Genomic DNA, 23625 nt, shown 5'->3' with positions numbered 1-23625 from the left:
ATTTTCGCACTTTTTGGGGCGATTTGAATACTTTTTTTGGGGAATTTTAGCGGGTTTTGGGGTGATTTTCGCACTTTTTGGGGTAATTTAGAACTTTTTGGGGTAACTTTACTATTTTTTCGGGTGATTTTTGCGTTTTTCGGGCAATTTTCGGGGTGATTTTCGCACTTTTTGGGGCGATTTTAATACTTTTTTGGGGGAATTTTAGCGATTTTTGGGCGATTTTCGCACTTTTTTTCGGGCGATTTTTGTGTTTTTCGGGCTATTTTCGGCGTGATTTTGGCACTTTTTGGGGTGATTTAGAACTTTTTGGGGTGAATTTACAATTTTTAGAGCGGATTTTAGTGCTTTTGGGGCGATTTTTGCAGTTTTCGGGGTGATTTTTGCACTTTTTGGGGTAATTTAGAACTTTTTGGGGTAACTTTACTATTTTTTCGAGTGATTTTAGCGTTTTTCGGGCGATTTTTGGGGTGATTTTCGCGCTTTTTGGGGGAATTTCCCCCTTTTGAATCCCCTCAGGCTGGGGAGGGGGTCCCGCTTATTTTTGGGGGGGTTTTGAGATATTTTGGGGATCCCCCCCGGTCTCGAGCCCTGGGAACGCCGCGGGCGGGGCGTGCCCGGACCCGCCGGGGCCCGGCAGCAGCACAACAGTAATTACGGTAATTAGCGCTAATTAACCCGCGGGGGGGCGGCCACGCCCATCCCCCCCCCGGGGCGGGGCCACCCCAAAAACGGGGGGGGGGGGGGGGCGGGACCCCCCAATTTGGGGCGGGTCGGGGAATTTTTTGGGGGGGCAATATTTTATTTTATTTATTTTATTTTATTTTATTTTATTTTATTTTATTTTATTTTATTCTATTCTGTTCTATTTTATTCTATTTTTATATCTTATTCTATTTTTCTATTTTATTCTACTTAATTTCTATTTTTTGGGGCGAATTTTTAGGGTGCTTTTATTTATTTTTTTTTTTGGAGGGTTTTTGGGGATTTTTAAAAATTTTTTGGGATATTGGTTTTTTTTATTTTTAAATTTTTTTTATGGGGGGATTTTTGAATTTTTGGGGGGATTTTTAGGGATTTTGGGAGGGGATTTTTTTTTTTGATTTTTTAGTGATTTTTGGAGGGACGTTTTGGGATTTTTTAGGGATTTGGGAGGGGGGATTTTTTTTGATTTTTTAGGGATTTTGGAGGGACGTTTTGGAATTTTTTAGGGATTTTGGGGATTTTTTTAGGGATTTTTAGGGATTTTTAGGGATTTTTGAGGATTTTTGGGGGTTTTTTTTGGGATTGTTTCGAGGAGTTTTAGGGATTGTTTGGGGGAGTTTTTTTGGGAATTTTTTTTGATTTTTGGGATTTTCCCGGGAGGAACGAGCGCGGTTTTTGTTTGTTTTGTTTTTTAGGGGGTGAGGTGGAATTTGGGGGGGGGTCCGAGGGTTGGATTTGGGGGTCTTGGGTGAGGGGAGGGAATCGAGGGACCCCTGCCCTGAATTGGGGACACACCCGGGGGTCCCGGACCCCAAAAATCCCATACGGGGGGACCGGACCCACCCCCAGCCCCCTCAAAATCTCCCCCGGGGGACCCGGACCCACCCCAGGACCCCCCAAAAATCCCACCCGGGGGTCCCGGCCCCCCAAAATCCCCCCCGGGGGTCCCGGACCCACCCCAGGACCCCCCCAAATCCCACCCGGGGGATCCGGACCCCAAAATCCCCCCCGGGGGTCCCGGACCCGCCCCAGGACCCCCCAAAATCCCACCCGGGGGTCCCGGACTCTCTCCCGGTACCCCCAGATTTGAGTCGGGGGTCCCGACCCCACCCCAGGACCCCCCAAAATCCCACCTGGGGGTCCCGGCCCCCCCAAAATCCCCCCCGGGGGTCCCTCCTGGGGGTCGGTACTCGGTGCGGGGGTCCCGGGGGGTCCCGGTCGGGGGTTCTGGGGGTACCTGAGGGGCACCGGAGGGGTCTCGGAGGGTCCCGGTGAGTACCGGGGGGGTCCCGGTGGGTACGGGAGGGGTCCCGGTGGGTAACGGAGGGGTCCCGGTGGGTACCTGGGAGGTACCGGAGGGTCCCGGTGGGTGCTGGGGGGGTCCCGGTGGGTCCCGGTGGGTATCTGGGGGATCCCGGAGGGTCCGGGTGGGTACCTGGGAGTTACCGGAGGGGTCTCGGAGGGTCCGGGTGGGTACCTGGGAGTTACCGGAGGGTCCCGGTGGGTCCCTGGCAGTCACCGGAGGGTCCCGGGGAGTTACCGGAGGGGTCCCGGAGGGTTCCGGTGGGTCCCTGGCAGTTACCGGAGGGTCCCGGAGGGTACCTGGCCGTTACCGGAGGGTCCCGGTGGGTGCCGGTGTGGCGGGCGCGTCCCCGCGGCCTCTCCGCCCAATTCCAGAGCGCTGGGTCACGCGGGGGAGGCGCGGGGGGGCCGCGCCCGCGCCCCGGGGCACCGGGGGTGGGGGCGGGACCGGGAACGGGGAGGGGGGCGGGGGCGGGAACGGATCCCAAAACCGGGGAGGGGTCTCAAAACCGGGGGGAACGGATCCCAAAACCGGGGGGTTCCCACGGGGGGAGGGGCGGGTCCCGGGAGAACGGACCCCAAAAACGGCGGAGGGACCCCAAAACCGGGGGAACGGACCCCAAAACCGGGAGGGGATCCCAAAAACCGGGAGGAGGGGGATGATCCCAAAACCGGGGGAGTTCCCACGGTGGGGGGTGGGTCCGGAGAACGGATCCCCAAAACCGGGGGGAACGGATCCCAAAAACGGCGAGGGGGCCCCAAAAACGGAGGGGTTCCCACGGGGGTGGCCGGTCCGGGGAGAACGGAGCCCAAAACCGGAGGGGATCCCAAAACCGGGGGGGGGATCCCAAAACCGGGGGGGATCCCAAAACCGGGAGCGCTCCCAAAACCGGGAGTTTCCCACGGGGGGGGAGGGGGCGGGTCCCACGGGGAAAACTCGGTTCCCACGGGGGGGATCCCCCGCGAACGATTCGGGTCTCCCGGGGGTGTCTCCGTCCCCACGGGGGTGTCTCCGTTCCCACGGGGGGGGTCCCCACACCCCGATTTCCCCCCCCCGCCCCCCAACCCCCGGTACCTGTAGCGCCGCTCCTCCCCAGCCACGCCCCCGCCCGTCCCGTCCCGGTGCACGCCGGGAGCCCGCCCCAGCCCGGATCTCCCCCCCGAACCTCCGCCCCGCCCCCTCCGGTGCCCCCCGCCCCCCCCGCGCGGCCCCGGTGCCCTCCCCGCGCCCCCCGGGCCGGGGTCGTTCCGGGGGTCGCTGTACCTTTAAATGCCGCCGGGGCTGCCGCGGGAGGCCACGCCCACACCCATTTATGGAAAAAGGGGCGTGGTCTGGGTGTAACCGCGCATCTTTAGCCCCGCCCCGGATTGTACCAAGTGCGCGGCGGGATGGGGGGGGAGGAGCCAGGCGGGCACGAGGTGGCGGCATGGAGGGTGAGGGGGGACCCGGGGGGACACTGGGGACATTGGGGACACTGGGGGGGCTTTGGGGACATTGGGGACATTGGGGGGGCTTTGGGGACATTGGGGGGGGTCTGGGGGTGATGGGGGCGCGGGGATATGGCGGGAGATCGGGGACAGGGGGAGGAGGGGGATGCGCGGGGGGACACGTGGGGGGGCTTTGGGACATTGGGGACACGTGGGGGGCTTTGGGGACATTGGGGACATTGGGGGGGGCTTTGGGGACACTGTGGGGACATTGGGGGTGATGGGGGCGCGGGGATGTGGCGGGAGATTGGGGACATGGGGACGAGGGGGATGCGCAGGGGGGACACGTGGGGGCTTTGGGGACACTGGGGACATTGGGGACATGGAGGGGACACTGGGGGGTCTTTGGGGACACTGTGGGGACATTGGGGGGGCTTTGGGGACACTGTGGGGGGGTCTGGGGGTGATGGGGGCGCGGGGATGTGGCGGGACATTGGGGACATGGGGACGAGGGGGATGCGCGGGGGGACACGTGGGGGGCTTTGCGGACATTGGGGACATTGGGGGGACATTGGGGACATTGGGGGGGGCTTTGGGGACACTGGGGGGACATTGGGGGGTCTGGGGGTGATGGGGGCGCGGGGATGTGGCGGCTGGAGGGGATGGGGATGCGCGGGGGGACATTGGGGGGCTTTGGGGATATATTTGGGACATTAGGGGGGCTTTGCGGACATTGGGGACACTGGGGGGGCTTTGGGGACACACTGGGGACATTGGGGGGGTCTGGGGGTGATGGGGCGCAGGGATGTGGCGGGAGATTGGGGACAGGGGGAGACATTGGGGGATCAGGGGGACATTGAGGGGACACAGAGGGGACCCGGGGTGTCCCCCCGCGGTGACAGCCGCTCTGTGTCTGTCTGTCTGTCTGTCCCCCCGCGGTGACAGCCGCTCTGTCTGTCTGTCCCCAGGGCCGTCCCCCCGCGGTGACAGCCGCTCTGTGTCTGTCTGTCTGTCTGTCCCCCCGCGGTGACAGCCGCTCTGTGTCTGTCTGTCTGTCCCCCCGCGGTGACAGCCGCTCTGTCTGTCTGTCTGTCTGTCCCCAGGGCCGCCCCCCCGGTTCCGGTGTCCCCCTGCGGTGACAGCCGCTCTGTCTGTCTGTCTGTCTGTCTGTCCCCCCGCGGTGACAGCCGCTCTGTCTGTCCCCCCGCGGTGACAGCCGCCGTGTCTGTCTGTCTGTCTGTCTGTCTGTCCCCCCGCGGTGACAGCCGCTCTGTGTCTGTCTGTCTGTCTGTCCCCCCGCGGTGACAGCCGCTCTGTCTGTCTGTCTGTCTGTCTGTCCCCCCGCAGTGACAGCCGCCGTGTCTGTCTGTCTGTCTGTCTGTCTGTCCCCCCGCAGTGACAGCTGCTCTGTCTGTCTGTCTGTCCCCAGGGCCGCCCCCCCGGTTCCGGTGTCCCCCCGAGTTCGAGGCCGCGCCCGGGGGGGGCCCCGTGGGGGGTCCCCAAGCGGAGCTGTGGCTGATCCGGGCCCCGGCAGACTTCTGTCCCCAAAGGTGACACCAGGGGACATGGGGGGGACATGGGGACACTGGGGGTGTGACAGTGACACTGGGGGGTCCCCAAGCGGAGCTGTGGCTGATCCGGGCCCCAAACGACTTCTGTCCCCAAAGGTGACACCGGGGGGGACACAGGGGGACATGGGGACACTGGGGGGGACACGGGGACATGGGGGTGACAGTGACACTGGGGGGGTGGCAGTGACACAGGGATGGGGGTGACAGTGACACTGGGGGGGACACGGGGACACTGGGATGGGGGTGACAGTGACAATGGGGGGGGTGACAGTGACAGTGACACTGGGGGGTCCCCACACGGAGCTGTGGCTGATCTGGGCCCCAAACGACTTCTGTCCCCAAAGGTGACACCGGGGGGTGACAGGGACACTGGGGGGGACACGGGGACATGGGGGGGACAGTGATACTGGGGGGGTGGCAGTGAACTGGGATGGGGGTGACAGTGACACTGGGGGGGACAGGGACACTGGGTGGGTGGCAGTGACACTGGGGGGGACACGGGGACACTGGGATGGGGGTGGCAGTGACAATGGCAGGGTGGTAGTGACACTGGGGGTGACAGTGACATTGGGGGGGTGACAGTCACAATGGGGGTGACAATGCCACTGTGGGGGTGTCCCTGTGTCACTGTCCCTGTGCCAACACCACTGTGGGGGGGTGACAATGCCAATGTGGGGGGGTGACAATGCCAGCGGGGCTGTCCTTGTGTCACTGTCACAGGTGCCAGTGTCACTGTGGGGGGGTGACAATGACACTGGGGCTGTCCCCGTGTCACTGTCCCTGTGCCAACGCCACTGTGGGGGGGTGACAATGACACTGGGGGTGACAATGCCAGTGTGGGGGTGACAATGACACTGGGGCTGTCCCCGTGTCACTGTCCCCGTGCCAATGCCACTGTCCCCGTGTCCCGTTGTCACTGTCCCCGTGCCAGTGCCACTGTGGGGGGGTGACAATGACACTGGGGGTGTCCCGTTGTCACTGTCCCCGTGTGTCCCCAGCCTCGAGGGCCTCCCGGTGCCCCTGAACGGCCTCGAGCGGCTCCGCCCCGCCCCGGGCGCCACCAGCGGCGACAACGACAACGACAACGACAGTGACAATGCCACCACCGAGCTGTTCGTGCTGCGGGGCGGCCCGGCAGGGGGAGGGGACTGTCCCCTGCTGCTGTCCCCGATGTCCCCAGGGGGGGCCCTGGCCTGCGCCCCCCCCCTGCGGGGGTCCCTGAGCATCACCCGCAGCTTCGGGGCCACCCCCGGGGAGGGGACAGCGAGGGTGGCACTTGGGGACACGGCGGGGACAGCGGCGACGGCGCCACCCACGGAGGGGACAGAGGGGCCGGGACCCCCCCGGGTGGCCCCCGAGGAGCCAAAGAGGAGGAAGAAGAGGAAGAAGAAGAGGGAGGAAGGGCAGGAGTGACAGCGGGGTGTCACCTGCGGTGTCACTTTTGTCACCTGTGCCACCGTGAAATGTCCTTTATTACAAAAAAAAAAAAAAAAAGAGAATTTTGGGAGTTTTTTGGAGGGATTTTGGGGATTTTTGGGGGGATTTTGGAGGATTTTGGGGTCATCGCGGCGTCTTGACGAAAGGCTCGTGCAGGACATCGAAAAGACGCTTGGCCTGGTTGGGGACAGGAGGACACCAAGTGTCCTCAATGTCCCCAAGTGTCCCCAGTGTCCCCAAACCCGTCCCTTCCTGTCCCCAAACCCATCCCTTCCTGTCCCCACTGTCCCCAATCCCCCCACTGTCCCGTGTCCCCAATGTCCCCAGTGTCCCCAATGTCCCCAATCCCCCCAGTGTCCCCAATCCCCCCAGTGTCCCCAAACCCGTCCCTTCTGTCCCCAGTGTCCCCAAACCCGTCCCTCCTGTCCCCAGTGTCCCCAAACCCGTCCCTTCCTGTCCCCAGTGTCCCCAAACCCGTCCCTCCTGTCCCCAATGTCCCCAGTGTCCCCAAACCCGTCCTTCCTGTCCCCAGTGTCCCCAGTCCCGTCCCTTCTGTCCCCAGGGTCCCCACTGTCCCCAAACCCGTCCCTCCTGTCCCCAATGTCCCCAGTGTCCCCAAACCCGTCCCCAGTGTCCCCAGTGTCCCCAAACCCGTCCCTCTGTCCCTCACCTTCTGGGGTCCCACGCCAGGACAGAGGGACAGATCCTCCCGGGACGCCCCCGCCACGGCCGCCAGCGACTGCGGGGAGGGGACACCGAGGTGACAAACCCGTGTGTGGGGGGGTGACACCCCGGGGGTGGCACGTGTCCCCGCTGTCCCCAAGTGCCACCACTCACCCCGAAGGTCCCCAGCAGGCTCAGGGCGTCCGTCCTGTTGACGGATTTGACGCTGGTCAGGCAGTCTGTCACCTGGGGGGGTGGCATCGGTCAGGGGACACCTGGGGACACCTGGGGACACCTGGGGACATTGGGGACAGCGGGGACACGGACCCGGGACAGGAAGTCCTGCTCCACGCGCTCCTTCAGCAGATCCGGCGGCTTCTGCTCGTAGGACTTGAAGGTCTCCAGGTAACGGCCCGCCTCCTCCGCGCTGGGGACACGGGGACACGGGGACATGGGGACATGGGGGGACAATGGGGGCATTGGGGACACTTGGGGATATTGGGGACAGCGGGAACAGCGGGAGGGACTGGGGGGATTGGGGACAGCGGGGACACGGGGACAGAGGGGACATGGGGACAGTGGGGACAGCAGGGACATGGGGACATTGGGGACACTGGGGACAGTGGGGGATTGGGGACACTGGGGATAGCGGGGACAGCAGGGACAGTGGGGGGGACTGGGGGGACAGCGGGGACAGTGGGGACAGCGGGGATAGTGGGGACAGCGGGGGATTGGGGACACTGGGGGGTGCTGGGGGACACTGGGGACAGCGGGGGGATTGGGGACAGCGGAGACAGCGGGGGGGACACTGGGGACACTGGGGGGGACTGGGGACAGTGGGGACAGTGGGAGGAATGGGGACATTGGGGGGATTGGGGACAGTGGGGACAGTGGGAGGAATGGGGACATTGGGGGGATTGGGGACAGTGGGGACAGTGGGAGGAATGGGAACATTGGGGACACAGGTGACACTGAGGACGTTGGGGATGTTGGTGACACAGGTGACACAGGTGACACAGGTGACACAGGTGACAGGTGACACAGGTGACAGCTGACACAGGTGACACAGCTGACACAGCTGACACAGGTGACAGGTGACACAGGTGACACAGGTGACACGGCTGACATTGGGGATGTTGGTGACACAGGTGACACAGGTGACACAGGTGACAGGTGACACAGGTGACAGGTGACACAGGTGACACAGGTGACAGGTGACACAGGTGACAGGTGACAGGTGACACAGATGACACAGGTGACAGGTGACACAGGTGACAGGTGACACAGGTGACAGGTGACATAGGTGACACAGGTGACAGGTGACACAGCTGACAGTGGCGGTACCTCCAGGCCAGCAGCAGGGTGCAGTCCGTGAGCAGACAAACCTTGGCCAGGTCCTTGAGCGACTGCTGGGGGTCACGCTGTGGGGACACAGGGGACAGGTGAGACAGGGACAGAGGGGACAGGGACAGAGGGGACAGGTGAGACAGGTGAGGGGACAGGTGACGGGACAGGGACAGGTGAGACAGGTGAGATAGGGACAGAGGGGACAAGGACAGGTGAGACAGGTGAGACAGGGACAGGTGAGACAGGGACAGGTGAGACAGGGACAGAGGGGACACAGGGGACAGGTGAGACAGGGACAGAGGGGACAGGTGAGGGGACAGGGACAGAGGGGACAGAGGGAACAGGTGAGACAGGTGAGACAGGGACAGAGGGGACAGGGACAGACGGGACAGAGGGGACAGGGACAGGTGAGATAGGGACAGGGACAGAGGGGACAGGGACAGGTGAGACAGGAACAGGGGACAGGGACAGAGGGGACAGGGACAGAGGGGACAGGTGGGACAGGTGAGACAGGGACAGGTGAGAGGACAGATGAGGGGGCAGGGGACAGGTGAGGTGACAGAGGAGACAGGACAGGTGAGGGGACAGGGACAGGTGAGGAGAGACAGTGCCAAGGTGATGGTGACAATGACAAAGTGACAATGACAATGACAGTGCCACCTCACCACGTCCACCTGCAGCAGCAGCACCTGGAGGGGACAGGGAGGGGATGGATGGACACACACGGTGACAATGCCAAGGTGACAGTGACAAGGTGACAATGTGACAGTGACAATGACAGTGACAGTCACAAGGTGACACGTACAAGGTGACAGTGTGACAGTGACAATGACAGTGACAATGACAGTGCCACCTCACCACGTCCACCTGCAGCAGCAGCACCTGGAGGCCGAAGCTCCGCCCCAGCGCCCGCAGCCGCTCGTGGATGTAGCCGGGGTGCAGGTGGTGGTACCTGAGGCTGGGGACAGGGACAGCTGGGGACACCTGGGGACACCTGGGGATACACCTGGGGACACCTGGGGACACCTGGGGATACACCTGGGGACACCTGGGGATACACCTGGGGACAGCTGGGGATACACCTGGGGACAGCTGGGGACAGCTGGGGACACCTGGGGACACCTGGGGATACACCTGGGGACACCTGGGGACAGCTGGGGACAGGGGGACAGCTGGGGACACCTGGGGACACTGAGGGGACACTGAGGGGACAGCTGGGGACACCTGGGGACAGGTGGGGACAGCTGGGGACACCTGGGGACACTGAGGGGACAGCTGGGGACATCCTAGGGACACTGAGGGGACAGCTGGGGACATCCTAGGGACACCTGGGGATACACCTGGGGACACTTGGGGACAGCCTGGGCACACCTGGGCACACTGAGGGGACACCTGGGCACACCTGGGCATACCTGGGCACACCTGGGCACACTGAGGGGACCCCTGGGCACACCCGGGCACACCTGGGGACACTGAGGGGACACCTGAGGGGACACCTGGGCACACCTGGGCACACCTGGGCACACCTGGGGGCACCTGGGCTCTCACCTGAGGAAGAGGGCGCAGCTGGAGGTGCCCAGGACGAAGTCGGGGCCGACGTCCCCGAACTCCCAGGGGACGTTACGGATGAAGCGCAGCACGGGATTGCCGCGCTGGGGGAGGGGCATGTCGCGACATCAGCACCCTGCGTCGCGACATGAACCCCCTACGTCGCGACATCTGCCCCCTCATGTCGCGATATGAACCCCCTGCGTCGCAATATGTGCCCCCTGTGTTGTGACATCAGCACCCTGCGTCGCGATATGAGCCCCCTCACGTCGCGATATGAGCCCCCTGTGTTGTGACATGAGCCCCCTGTGTCGCGATATGAGCCCCCTGTGTTGTGATATGAGCACCCTGCGTCGCGATATGAGCCCCCTGCGTCGCGACATCAGCCCCCTGTGTCGCGATAGGAGCCCCCTATGTCACGATAGGAGCCCCCTGTGTCGCAACATCAGCCCCCTGTGTTGCGATATGAGTCCCCGGGGCACACCTCCCATGTCGTGACATGAGCCCAGGGTCATACCCCGTGTCACGACGTGAGCCCCAACACAGGCACGGACCCTCCATGTCGCGACATGAGCCCAAAGCCCGCGAAATCGGGATCAGGACACCCCCATGTCGCGATATGAGCCCAGCCCCACCATATCAGGAACAGACCCCGCCCATGTCGCGACACGGCCCCGCCCACCTGTCGCGGGCTGACGATGATGCTGCTGCTCTTGGTGCCCGGTTTGAGCACCGGCAGGGCCGGCGCCTCCCGGGGCCGCTCCCGGTCCCGCTCGCCGGGGGGTCCCGGTGGTCCCGGGAGGGGTCCCGAGGGGGCGGCGCCGGCGGGGCCGGGGTCCCGGTCCCGGTCCCGGTCCCGGTTCTGATCCCGGTCCCGGTTCTGATCCCGGTCCCGGTTCTGATCTCGATCCCGGTTCTGATCCCTATCCCGGTTCTGATCCCGATCCCGATCCCGGTCCCGGTTCTGATCCCGGTCCCGGTCCCGGTTCTGATCCTGATCCCGGTTCTGATCTCGATCCCGGTTCTGATCCCTATCCCGGTTCTGATCCCTATCCCGATCCTGGTCCCGGTTCTGATCCTGGTCCTTCCCCGTTCCCCCCGAGCCCCTCACCACGAACTCAGCGTAAGAACCGGGACCGGGTGGGATCGGAACCGGACCGGGAACCGGCACCGGCACCGGCGGGGGCGCGGCGGAGGCTCTGAACAGCGACGGGACCTGGCGGGGACACCGGGACAGCTCCGGTGACACCGGGACAGCTCCGGTCACCCGAGGGGACACCGGGGCCACCCCCACGACCTCTCCCGGTCCCCCGTGCGGTCCCCGGTCCCGTTCCCGGTCGCTCTCGGGACCCTCGGTGTCCCCACCTCGCCCGTTCCCGGTCCCCGGTCGCCCCATCCCGGTTCCGCCCCCTCCCGGTCCCCCGTTCGGTCCTCGGTGTCCCCGTTCGGTGCCGGTCCCGTTCTCGGTCACCACCCCCGGTTCCGCCCCCCTTCCCGGTCCCAGTTCGGTTCCCGGTGTCCCCAACCCCCCGTTTGGTCCCCGGTCGCCCCATCCCGGTTCCCCGGTGCAGTCCCCGGTCACCCCCCCGGTTCCGCCCCCTCCCCGGTTCCCCGCGCGGTTCCCGGTCTCCTCCCGCCACCGCCGGTACCGGGGGTTCGTCGGGACCCTCCTGCCGAACCGTGAACCGCCGCCGCTTCCCCCCCGCTGCCGGTGCCGGTGCCGGGTCTGCGGCGGCTCCGGGATTCGGGTCCGGGTCCGGGTCCATGGCGGGGCTCGGGGGGGGTCCCGGGGCCAGTTCGGGGGTCCCGGAGCCGGTTCCGGGACCGATTCTGGTGATCCCGGGGAAGGTTCCGGGGGATCCCGGGTTCGTTTTCGAGGTCCCGGGTTCGGTTCTGGCGTTCCGGAGCTGCCGCGCGCGCTCCGGTAACGCGGAAGGGGCGTGGCCAGGAACCTCCCTCACGATTGGATCACCGCGCCGTCAATCAAACCGTGGAACCACACCCCCTTTCCCGCCAATAGGAAAGGGCGGGACCGCCGCGCGCCGGTGGTGGGCGTGGCCATGGATCAAAGACCACGCCCCCCTGTGACAATGACAGCCCGGGGGTCCCCGGGGGTCCCAAACTCCCCCCGTGACCCCCCCGGTCCGGGATGTGGCAACGAGAGCGACCCCGGGGACACCGGGGGGACATCGAGGGGGACACCGGGGGGACATCGGGGGGACACCACGGGAGACACCGGGGGGACACCGGGGGGACACCGGGGGGACACCGAGGGGACACCGGGGGGGACACCGGGGGCCAGAAGGGGGAGGGGACAAGGAGCCGGGGATGTCCCCAAATGCCACCGAACACTCAGAGCCACCTCGGTCGGTGCCGCCCCTTTATTCCCCACCGCCCCCCGGGCCCCCGCCACCCCCGGGCGGCTCCCGGTGACTCCCGGAGGCTCCCGCGGGGTGGCCCAGCAGGTGACACAGGCGGGGCCACACGCGGGGGTCGCGGGTGGCCCGGGCCAGCAGCCGCGTGTGTCGCCGCAGTGTCGCGATGTCGCCCTGCGTGCGCCGGTTGTGGCGGAGCAGGGCCCCGGTGCGCAGCGCCAGCGCCGCCAGCAGCGCCCCGCCGAGCCGCGGGGAGCCGCGGGGACACGGCGACAGCTCCGCGGGGACGCCCGGTGGCACCGGGGGACGCAGCCGGGTCCCCTCCGCACCGGGCACGGCGGCGGGCGGAGAGCGGAGCCGCGGGGAGCCGCGGGGACACGGCGACAGCTCCGCGGGGACGCCCGGTGGCACCGGGGGACGCAGCCGGGTCCCCTCCGCACCGGGCACGGCGGCGGGCGGAGAGCGGAGCCGCGGGGAGCCGCGGGGACACGGCGACAGCTCCGCGGGGACGCCCGGTGGCACCGGGGGACGCAGCCGGGTCCCCTCCGGACCGGGCACGGCGGCGGGCGGGGGGCGCAGCAGGAGCAGGAGGGGCCGCGGGTCCCGAGCGGCTCCCGGGGGCTGCGGGAGGGACACGGGAGGGTCAGGAGGGGACAAAAGTGACCGGGGACAGAGGCACGGAGCAGCCCGGTACCGGAACCAAGGGGTTTGGGACAGCCCGGTACCGGAATCAGGCGATTTGGGACAGCCCGGTACCGGTTCCTGACCATCCCGGTACCGGAACCACGGGATTTGGGACAGCCCGGTACCGGAACCATCGGGATTTGGATCATCCCGGTGCCGATCCCCGTTACCTGCGGCCCCGGGGGGGCGTGGCCGAGGCAGGAGGGTCCCCGGTGGGCGCGGCCGGGCCCGGGCGGCTCCTCCGGGTCCGTCCCCTCGCACCTGCCCAGGTGCTCCGAACCGGAATCTGCCGGGGAGGGAATGAGCCCGGGACGAGGGACGGGAGCCCGGGACGGCGACAGGGGACCGGGACAAGGGATGGAACCCCCGGGATGAGGAACGGGACCGCGACAAGGGACCGGGACAAGGGACAGGACCCCAGGACCGTGACCCGGACACCCGTGACGGGATCCTGGACCGGGACAACGAACGGGACCCCCGTGACGCGACCCCGGGACTGGGACTCCGGGACCGGGACAAGGGACGGGACACCGGAACCCTTGGGACAAAGAACCGGGACAATGGACGGGACCCCCGGGACCGGGACAAGGGACCGGGACGAGTGACGGGACCCCCGGGACCGGGACAAGGGACCGGGACAATGGACGGGACACCGGAACCCTCGGGACAAGGAACTGGGACGAGTGGCGGGACCCCCGGGACCGGGACAAGGGACCGGAAACAGGGACGGGACCCCCGGGACCGGGACAAGGGACGGGACCCCCGGGACCGGGACCCCCGGGACCCCCGGCCCCGCCCCCGCCTACCGGAGAATCCCGAGTCGTGCTCGGAGTCGCTGCCCGGGGGGGGCCGCGCCCCTTTCTGGGGGGATCCCGGGGCCACCCCCGGGGCCACCCCCGACTCGTCCGGCATCGGGGACACGGGGACCCTGCGGGGCGGCCCGGTGACACCGGGGGGTCGTGGACCCGCCCCCGCAATGTCCCTTGGGGGTCCCGGTCCCGCTTCTGGTCCCGGTCAGGGGCTCCGATCCGTGGATCTCCGGTGCCGATCCCGGTCAGGGGGTCCCGGTCCGGTGATTCTGGTCCGGTCCCGTTCGGGAGTTCTGGTCCCGGTTCCGTTCGGAGGCTCCGATCCCGTTCGGAGGTTCCAATCCGTGGATCTCCGGTGCTGGTCCCGGTTCCGGTCCCGGTCCCGTTCCCGTTCGGGGGTCCCGGTCCGGGTCCCGTTCGGGGGTCCTGGTCCAGTGATGCCGGTCCGATCCTGGTCAGGGGGTCCCGGTCCCGGTTCCGGTCCCGTTCGGGGGTCCCGATCCCGGTCAGGGGGTTCCGGTTCCGGTCCCGTTCCCGTTCGGGGGTCCCGGTGCCGGTCCCGGTTCTGGGGGCGGGGGCAAATCCCGGCCTCCCCAAGCCCCACCCACGTCCCGCCCCTTGAGTGTGACCGGCACCTCCATCCACCAATGGGAGCGCCCGGTTTAGGTCACGTGTCCTCCGCAGGCCACGTGCGGCCGCGGGGCCGGTGCTGGGACACGTGAGGGGGCGGGGCCTGCGCGGGGCACGTGGACAGGGGGCGGGGCCGCTGTTCGAGACACGTGACTGGTGGGAGGGGGGCACGGAGAGACCCCCGGGACCCCCCCCAAAATCACCGGGACCCCCCCGGGCCCGGAGTCCAACGGCGGGAGCGGGACCGGCCCGGGGGCGACCCCGGGACCCCTCCCCGAATTAACGGAGACCCTGGGACCCCTCCCCGAATCACCGGGACCCCCGGGACCCCTCCCCGAATTAACGGGGACCCCTCCCCGAATTAACGGGGACCCCTCCCCAAATAACGGGACCCCAGGGACCCCTCCCCGAATTAACGGGGGAACCCGGGACCCCTCCATGAATTAACGGGACCCCCGGAATAACCCCCCCAGAAATGACAATAATCCCCCAAAAATTGGAATAACCCCCCTAAAAATGAGAATAACCCCCCAAAATTTGGAATAACCCCCCAAAAAATGGGAATAATGTCCCCCAAAATGAGAATAATCCCTCCAAAATTTGGAATAATCCATCCAAAAATGGGAATAACCCCCCCAGATTTTGGAATAACCTCCCCAAAATTGGGAATAATCCCCCCAAAAATGGGAATAACCCCCCCAAAATTGGGAATAATCACCCAAATTTGGGAATAATCCCCCAAAAAATGAGAGTAATCCCCCAAAAATGGGAATAACCCCCCCAAAACTGGGAATAATCCCCCCCAAAAATGGGAATAATCCCTCAAAAATTCGGAATAATATCCCTAAAAATGACAGGAAAAAACCCTAAAAATGGAAATAACCCCCCCAAAATTTGGAATAGCCCCCAAAATTTGGAATAATCCCCCCAAAAATGAGAATAATCCCCCAAAATTGCAAATAACCCCCCTAAAATGGGAATAAATACCCCCAAAAATGGGAATAATCCCCCTAAAAATGGGAATAACCTCCCCAAAATTTGGAATAAAATCCCCAAAATTGGGACTAATCCCCCCAAAATTGGGAATAACCCCCCCAAATTTTGGAATAATCCCCTAAAAATGGCGGGAAAATCCCCCCAAAATGGGAATAACCCCCCCAAAAATGAGAATAACCCCCCAAAAATGGGAATAATCCCCAAAATTCGGAACAGCCCCCCAAAGACGCCATCCCGGGAGGATTTTGGGGTGAAATCAGCTCTTTATGGCTCCGCGGCCACGCTGCGGACACACCGGACACACCGGACGATGACGGGACGGACGGACGGACGGACGGAGCACGACGGGGACGCGACGACACCGGGAGGCGACACCGGACACCGGGAGGGGGGAGGGGAGAGGGGACAAACCCCGCCCAACCCCCCCCACCCACCAAAACCTCCCCTCCCCCACCTCCTCCCCCTCCCCAAAATCCCGGCCGGCCAATGGGATCCCCCTCCCCCCCCCCAAAATCGGGGGAATGTTCTGGAAGCCGCGCGGGTGGGGGGAGGGGCTTCAATCGCGCTTCTTGTCCTGGGGGGGTTTGGGGGGGTTGGGGGGAGGGGCGGGGGGCAGCGCTGTGGGGGAGGGGCGGCCCGGGGTGGGGGGAGGGGGCGCGGCCGTTTCGCCGGTGCCGCCGAATTCGTTGACGCGCGTGGGATCCACGCGGTAAATCCAGCGCTGGTACAGGTAGATGAAAAACACCACGTCTGGGGGGAATAAATATAAATAAAAATAAATATAAATATAAATAGTGGGGGTTTGGGGGGGATTCGGGGGGATTCGGGAAAATTCGGGGAGATTCGGGGAAATTTGGGGAAATTTGGGGAGAAAATGGGGGAAAAATGGGGAAATTTGGGGGGGAAATGGGGAAAAAATGGGGAAATTCGGGGGGAAAAATGGGGCAATTTGGGGGAAGATGGGGAAATTCAGAGAAATTTGGGGGAAAAATGGGGAAATTTGAGGAAAAAATGGGAAAATTCAGGATTTTTGGGGGGAAATTTGGGGGAAAATGGGGAAATTCGGGATTTATTTGGGGAAAAATGGGGAAATTTGGGGAAAAAATGGGGGAATTGGGGGGGAATGGGGGAAAAATGGGGGAAAATGGGGAAATTCAGGATTTATTTGGGGAGATTCGGGGAAAATTTGGGGAAAATCGGGGGGAAATGGGGAAAATGGGGAAATTCGGGGCAAAAATGGGGAAAAATGGGGAAATTCGGGGGAAAAATGGGGAAATTCGGGATTTGTTTGGGGTTATTCGGGAATTATTTGGGGTTGTTTGGGGAAAATTTGGGGAAAAATGGGGAAATTTGGGGGGGAAATGGGGAAATTTGGGATTTATTTGGGGAAAAAAATGGGGAAATTCGGGGGAAAAATGGGGAAATTCGGGATTTATTTGACGTTATTCAGGAATTATTTGCGGTTGTTTTGGGGAAATTTAGGGAAATTTGGGGAAAATTGGGGAAATTTGGGATTTATTTTGGGTTGTTTGGGAATATAAATCCCCCCAAATCCCCCTAAAATTCCCAAAATATCCCAAAATTCCCCCCAAATCCCCCCCAAATTCCGCCCTCACTGTCCCTCAGGCAGCCTCTCCTGTACATCACGGGTGTCTGGAACATCCAAAATTACTCAAAAATCCAAAAAAAAATCCCCCCAAAATCCCCCCAAAACCCCCCAAAATCACCCAAAAATTCCCCAAATTTCCCCCCAAATTCCAAAAAAATCCCCCAAAATCCCAAAATCCCTCCTCACCATCCCTCAGGCAGCCTATCCTGTACATCACGGGTGTCTGGAACCCCCAAAATTCCTCAAAAATCCCCAAAAAATCCCCCAAAAATCCCCCCCAAACCCCCAAAAATCACCCAAAAAATCCCCAAAATCACCCAAAAATCCCAAAAAATCCCCAAAAATTTCCCAAAATTTCCCAAAAATCCCCCAAATCCCCTCTCACCATCCCTCAGGCAGCCTATCCTGTACATCATGGGCATCTTGATGACGAAGGCGAACAGGTCGTCGATGAAGGTGTTGAGCGCCTTGTAGGTGAGCATGCGCCAGGGCAGGTGAGCCACCGACTGCAGCTTGTAATTGATGAACAGCTGCGGCGTCATCGTGATGAACCCTGCGGGGAGAGGGGATTTAGGAGCGTTTTTGGGGGTTTGGGAACCTTTTTGGGGGGTTTAGGAACCTTTTTGGGGGTTTAGGAGCGATTTCGGGAATTTTCGGGTTGAAGGACCACGAACGGGAGTTCATCGTGGTGATGGATCCTGGGATTTGGGGATGGTTTTGGGGATTTAGGAACATTTTTAGGGGATGTAGGAACCTTTTTAGGGGATTTAGGAACCTTTTTAGGAGATTTAGGAACCTTTCTGGGGGATTTGGGGGCGTTTTTGGGGGTTTGGGGGTGCAGGTGTTGAGCGCCTTGTAGGTGAGCATGCGCCAGGGCAGGTGCGCCACCGACTGCAGCTTGGAATTGATGAACAGCTGCGGCGTCATCGTGATGAACCCTGCGGGCACAGGGGATTTAGGGACCTTTTTAGGGGATTTGGGAACATTTTTGGGGGTTTAGGAACCTTTTTTGGGGATTTGAGAGCGATTTCGGGGTTTAGGAGCGATTTTGGGACTTTTCGGGTTGAAGGACCACGGCTGGGAGCTCCTCGTGGTGCTGGATCCTGGGGAAAAATGGGATTTGTGGATGGTTTTTAGGGATTTAGGAGCGTTTTTAGGGGATTTAGGAACCTTTTTGGAGGATTTAGGAACATTTTTGGGGGGTTTTGGAGGTGATTTGGGGGTTTGGGAGCAATTCCGGAGATTTTGGGGTTGAAGGTGTTGAAGGACCACGAACGGGAGCTCATCGTGGTGCTGGATCCTGGGGAAAACTGAGATTTGGGGATGGTTTTGGGGATTTAGGAACGTTTTTTGGGAATTTAGGAACCTTTTTGGGGGATTTAGGAACCTTTTGGGGGGATTTAGGAACATTTTAGGGGGCTTTAGAGGTGATTTGGGGGTTTGGGAGCGATTCCGGGGATTTTCGGTTTGGAGGTGTTGAGGAACCACGGACAGGAGCTCATTGTGGTGCTGGATCCTGGAAAAAACTGAGATTTGGGGAAGGTTTTGGGGGTTTAGGAACATTTTTGGGGGATTTAGTAATATTTTAGGGGATTTAGGAACATTTTTGGGGGATTTGGAGGTGATTTGGGGCTTTAGGAGCAATTTCAGGGATTTTCGGGTTGAAGGCGTTGAGGCACCACGGAGAGGAGCTCCTCGTGGTGCTGAATCCTGGGGAAAAACTGGGATTTGGGGATGGTTTTGGGGATTTAGGAACCTTTTTAGGGGATTTAGGAACATTTTTAGGGGGGTTTGGGGTCGTTTTTGGGGTTTGGGGGTGCAGGTGTTGAGCGCCTTGTAGGTGAGCATGCGCCAGGGCAGGTGCGCCACCGACTGCAGCTTGTAATTGATGAACAGCTGCGGCGTCATCGTGATGAACCCTGCGGGCAGAGGGGGGTTGGGAACCTTTTAGGGGATTTAGGAACATTTTTGGGGGTTTAGGAACCTTTTGGGGGACTTGGGAGCAGTTTCGGGAATTTTCGGGTTGAAGGACCACGAACGGGAGCTCCTCGTGGTGCTGGATCCTGGGGAAAAACTGAGATTTGTGGATGGTTTTGGGGATTTAGGAACCCTTTTAGGGGATTTAGGAACATTTTTGGGGGATTTAGGAACATTTTAGGGGATTTAGGAACATTTTAGGGGGGTTTGGAGGTGATTTGGGGGTTTAGGAGCGATTTCGGGAATTTTCGGGTTGAGGGACCATGAATGGGAGCTCATCATGGTGATGGATCCTGGAAAAAATTGAGATTTGGGGATGGTTTGGGGGATTTAGGAACCATTTTTAGGGGATTTAGGAACCTTTTTGGAGGATTTAGGAACCTTTTTAGGGGATTTAGGAACAATTTAGGGGGATTTAGGAACCTTTTGGGGGACTTGGGAGCAGTTTCGGGAATTTTCAGTTTGGAGGTGTTGAGGAACCACAGACAGGAGCTCATCGTGGTGATGGATCCTGGGGAAAAACTGGGATTTGGGGATGGTTTTTAGGGGATTTAGGAACATTTTTTTGGGATTTAGGAACCTTTTGGGGGGATTTAGGAACCTTTCTGGGGGATTTGGGGGCGTTTTTGGGGGTTTGGGGGTGCAGGTGTTGAGCGCCTTGTAGGTGAGCATGCGCCAGGGCAGGTGAGCCACCGACTGCAGCTTGGAATTGATGAACAGCTGCGGCATCATCGTGATGAACCCTGCGGGGAGAGGGGATTTAGGAACATTTTTGGGGGATTTGGGAACATTTTTGGGGGTTTAGGAACCTTTTTTGGGGATTTGAGAGCGATTTCGGGGTTTAGGAGCGATTTTGGGACTTTTCGGGTTGAAGGACCACGGCTGGGAGCTCCTCGTGGTGCTGGATCCTGGGGAAAAATGGGATTTGTGGATGGTTTTTAGGGATTTAGGAGCGTTTTTAGGGGATTTAGGAACCTTTTTGGAGGATTTAGGAACATTTTTGGGGGTTTTGGAGGTGATTTGGGGGTTTGGGAGCAATTCCGGAGATTTTGGGGTTGAAGGTGTTGAAGGACCACGAACGGGAGCTCATCGTGGTGCTGGATCCTGGGGAAAACTGAGATTTGGGGATGGTTTTGGGGATTTAGGAACGTTTTTTGGGAATTTAGGAACCTTTTTGGGGGATTTAGGAACCTTTTGGGGGGATTTAGGAACATTTTAGGGGGCTTTAGAGGTGATTTGGGGGTTTGGGAGCGATTCCGGGGATTTTCGGTTTGGAGGTGTTGAGGAACCACGGACAGGAGCTCATTGTGGTGCTGGATCCTGGAAAAAACTGAGATTTGGGGAAGGTTTTGGGGGTTTAGGAACATTTTTGGGGGATTTAGTAACATTTTAGGGGATTTAGGAACATTTTTGGGGGATTTGGAGGTGATTTGGGGCTTTAGGAGCAATTTCAGGGATTTTCGGGTTGAAGGCGTTGAGGCACCACGGAGAGGAGCTCCTCGTGGTGCTGAATCCTGGGGAAAAACTGGGATTTGGGGATGGTTTTGGGGATTTAGGAACCTTTTTAGGGGATTTAGGAACATTTTTAGGGGGGTTTGGGGTCGTTTTTGGGGTTTGGGGGTGCAGGTGTTGAGCGCCTTGTAGGTGAGCATGCGCCAGGGCAGGTGCGCCACCGACTGCAGCTTGTAATTGATGAACAGCTGCGGCGTCATCGTGATGAACCCTGCGGGGAGAGGGGATTTAGGGACCTTTTTAGGGGATTTAGGAACCTTTTTGGGGGATTTGGAGGTGATTTGGGGACTTGGGAGCAGTTTCGGGAATTTTCAGTTTGGAGGTGTTGAGGAACCACAGACAGGAGCTCATCGTGGTGATGGATCCTGGGGAAAAACTGGGATTTGGGGATGGTTTTTAGGGGACTTAGGAACATTTTTTTGGGATTTAGGAACCTTTTTGGGGGATTTAGGAACCTTTCTGGGGGATTTGGGGGCGTTTTTGGGGGTTTGGGGGTGAAGGTGTTGAGGAATGACAGACAGGAGCTCATCGTGGTGCTGGATCCTGGAAAAAACTGAGATTTGGGGATGGTTTGGGGGATTTAGGAACGTTTTTAGGGATTTAGGAACCTTTTTAGGGGATTTAGGAACCTTTCTGGGGGTTTGGGAGCGTTTTTGGGGCTTTGGGGTTGAAGGTGTTGAGGAATCATGGCTGGGAGCTCATCGTGGTCACGAATCCTGGGGAAAAACTGGGATTTGGGGATGGTTTTGGGGATTTAGGAACCTTTTTAGGGGATTTAGGAACCTTTTTGGGGATTTAGGAACATTTTTGGAGGATTTAGGAGCATTTTTAGGGGATATTTTTGGGACATTTCCAGGGACATAACTAAGAATATTGCAGGAACAGTTTTAGGGCTATTTCAGGGATGTTTTGGGAATTTTCAGGGACATTCCCAGGGATATTTCAGGAATATTTTGAGGATATTTCAGGAATATTTTGAGGATATTTAGGGACAATCCCAGGGCTGTTCCAGGACCTGTCAGGGACATTCCCAGGGATATTCCAGGAATATTTTGAGGACATTTTGAGGATATTTGGGGACAATCCCAGGGATATTTCAGGGATATTTCAGGAATATTTCAGGAATATTTTGAGAATATTTTGGGGATATTTGGGGACAATCCCAGGGCTGTTTTGGGAGCAGTCAGGGACATTCCCAGGGACATTCCCAGGGCTATTTCAGGAATATTTCAGGGATATTTCAGGAATATTTTGAGGATATTTCAGGAATATTTTGAGGTTATTTTGAGGATATTTGGGGACAATCCCAGGGATATTTCAGGAATATTTCAGGAATGTTTTGAGGACATTTTGAGGATATTTGGGGACAATCCCAGGGCAGTTTTGGGAGCAGTCAGGGACATTTCCAGGGATATTTCAGGAATATTTCAGGAATATTTTGAGGATATTTCAGGGATATTTCAGGAATATTTTGAGGACATTTTGAGGATATTTGGGGACAATCCCAGGGATATTTTGGGAATATTTCAGGAATATTTTGAGGATATTTCAGGAATATTTTGAGGCCATTTTGAGGGTATCTGGGGACAATCCCAGGGCAGTTTGGGGCAGGCAGGACTCACCAAAGGTGAGCAGGAAGCCGTAGAGCATGCTGAGCACCCACGAGTACCAGCCCTTGTGCTCCAGGTACAGCAGGCTGTACACGGCGTAGCAGCCCAGCAGCGGGAACAGGATCCACGACAGGTACCGGAACGCCATCTGTGACCCCAAAAATCACACTCAGCACCCCAAAAATACCCTCAGCACCCTGAACATCCCCTCATCACCCTAAATCCCCTCAGCACGGGAGGTTTGGGGTCACTGCGGTACCAGAACGCCATCTGCACCCCAAAAATCACCTCAGAACCCCAAAAAACCCCTCAGAACCCAAAAATACCCTCAGGAACCTGAAAATACCCTCAGGACACTGAACATCCCCTCAGCACGGGGGGTTTGGGGTCACTGCGGTACCGGAACGCCATCTGTGACCCCAAAAATCACACTCAGGACCCCAAAAATACACCCTCAGGAACCTAAAAACACCCTCAGGACCCCGAAATCACCCCCTCAGAACCCTGAAACACCCTCAGCACCCTGAACATCCCCTCAGCACGGGGGGTTTGGGGTCACTGCGGTACCGGAACGCCATCTGTGACCCCAAAAATCACACTCAGGACCCCAAAAAACCCCTCAACACCCTGAACATCCCCTCATCACCCTAAATCCCCTCAGCACGGGGGGTTTGGGGTCACTGCGGTACCGGAACGCCATCTGCACCCCAAAAACATCTCAGGAATCCTAAAATACCCTCAGGACCCTGAACATCCCCTCAGGAACCCAAAAATCCCCTCAGAACCCTAAAAATCCCTTCAGCACGGGGGGTCTGGGGTCACTGCGGTACCGGAACGCCATCTGAGACCCCAAAAATCACACTCAGGACCCCAAAAAATACCCCCTCAGCACCCTGAACATCCCCTCATCACCCTAAATCCCCTCAGGACCCTGAACATCCCCTCAGCACGGGGGGTTTGGGGTCACTGTGGTACTGGAACGCCATCTGCACCCCAAAAATCACCCTCAGAACCCTAAAAATACCCTTCAGGAACCCAAAAAACCCCACAGGAACCCAAAAATCCCCTCAGGACCCTAAATCCCCTCAGCATGGGCAGTCTGGGGGGGTCTGGGGTCACTGCGGTACCGGAACGCCATCTGTGACCCCAAAAACATCTCAGGACCCCAAAAAACCCCTCAACACCCTGAACATCCCCTCATCACCCTAAATCCCCTCAGCACGGGGGGTCTGGGGTCCACGACAGGTACCGGAACGCCATCTGTGACCCAAAAACATCTCAGGACCCCTAAAAATACCCTCAGCACCCTAAAAATTCCCTCAGAACCCCGAAAATTCACCCTCAGGACCCCAAAAATACACTCAGGAACCCAAAAATACCCTCAGGACCCCAAAAATCCCCTCAGCACGGGGGGGTCTGGGG

The 23625-nt window shown here is 60.0% G+C and overlaps 5 protein-coding genes across 10 annotated transcripts in view; 1 reads left to right on the top strand and 4 right to left on the bottom strand.

Moving 5' to 3' along the window:
* The window catches only part of PPP1R13L (protein phosphatase 1 regulatory subunit 13 like), a gene marked incomplete at its 5' end in the record, with an annotated part of 14699 nt that extends 11263 nt beyond the window's left edge, over positions 1 to 3436 (bottom strand). Inside the window, 4 exons of the mRNA XM_084224407.1 lie at positions 1896 to 2140; positions 2194 to 2307; positions 3083 to 3271; positions 3351 to 3436. Coding sequence (XP_084080533.1) covers positions 1896 to 2140; positions 2194 to 2307; positions 3083 to 3271; positions 3351 to 3436 — 634 coding nt within the window. The remainder of the gene's footprint in view (positions 1 to 1895; positions 2141 to 2193; positions 2308 to 3082; positions 3272 to 3350) is intronic.
* Positions 3386 to 6492, top strand: POLR1G (RNA polymerase I subunit G). Its single transcript, XM_084224382.1, has 3 exons — positions 3386 to 3441; positions 4865 to 4985; positions 6005 to 6492. The coding sequence occupies exons 1-3, from the start codon at positions 3435 to 3437 to the stop codon at positions 6417 to 6419; spliced, it is 543 nt and encodes a 180-aa protein (XP_084080508.1). The 5' UTR covers positions 3386 to 3434; the 3' UTR covers positions 6420 to 6492.
* On the bottom strand, positions 6450 to 11925 carry ERCC1 (ERCC excision repair 1, endonuclease non-catalytic subunit; the record flags this gene model as incomplete). Of its 6 annotated transcripts, none has more annotated exons than XM_084224378.1 (8): positions 10684 to 11404; positions 10002 to 10105; positions 9312 to 9447; positions 8451 to 8527; positions 7434 to 7533; positions 7281 to 7352; positions 7114 to 7182; positions 6450 to 6620 (listed from the first exon to the last, which is right to left on the bottom strand). In XM_084224378.1, exons 1-8 carry the CDS (start codon positions 11395 to 11397, stop codon positions 6567 to 6569), a joined length of 1326 nt encoding a protein of 441 aa, XP_084080504.1. In that variant the 5' UTR covers positions 11398 to 11404. The 6 variants fall into 6 exon arrangements, with proteins under 6 accessions (XP_084080504.1, XP_084080507.1, XP_084080506.1 ...); XM_084224381.1 differs by having other exon boundaries at positions 9312 to 9411; XM_084224380.1 differs by lacking the exon at positions 8451 to 8527 and adding an exon at positions 11651 to 11925 and having other exon boundaries at positions 6451 to 6620; positions 10684 to 11217.
* Positions 11926 to 12382: 457 nt separating this feature from the next.
* On the bottom strand, positions 12383 to 15728 carry LOC311164798 (uncharacterized protein; the record flags this gene model as incomplete). Its single annotated transcript, XM_084224406.1, has 5 exons — positions 12383 to 12652; positions 12706 to 12997; positions 13231 to 13346; positions 13867 to 14635; positions 15724 to 15728. The coding sequence occupies 5 exons, from the start codon at positions 15726 to 15728 to the stop codon at positions 12383 to 12385; spliced, it is 1452 nt and encodes a 483-aa protein (XP_084080532.1).
* Positions 15729 to 15750: 22 nt separating this feature from the next.
* LOC311164797 (putative lipid scramblase CLPTM1) overlaps positions 15751 to 23625 on the bottom strand; it is a gene marked incomplete at its 5' end in the record, with an annotated part of 29054 nt that continues 21179 nt past the window's right edge. Inside the window, one exon of the mRNA XM_084224405.1 lies at positions 15751 to 16245. Coding sequence (XP_084080531.1) covers positions 16052 to 16245 — 194 coding nt within the window. The remainder of the gene's footprint in view (positions 16246 to 23625) is intronic.

The sequence above is a fragment of the Fringilla coelebs genome, assembly GCF_963513975.1.
Source record: "Fringilla coelebs genome assembly, chromosome: 37".
In the NCBI taxonomy this organism is placed as follows: domain Eukaryota; kingdom Metazoa; phylum Chordata; class Aves; order Passeriformes; family Fringillidae; genus Fringilla; species Fringilla coelebs.
This window is presented reverse-complemented; position numbering and strand designations above follow the sequence as displayed.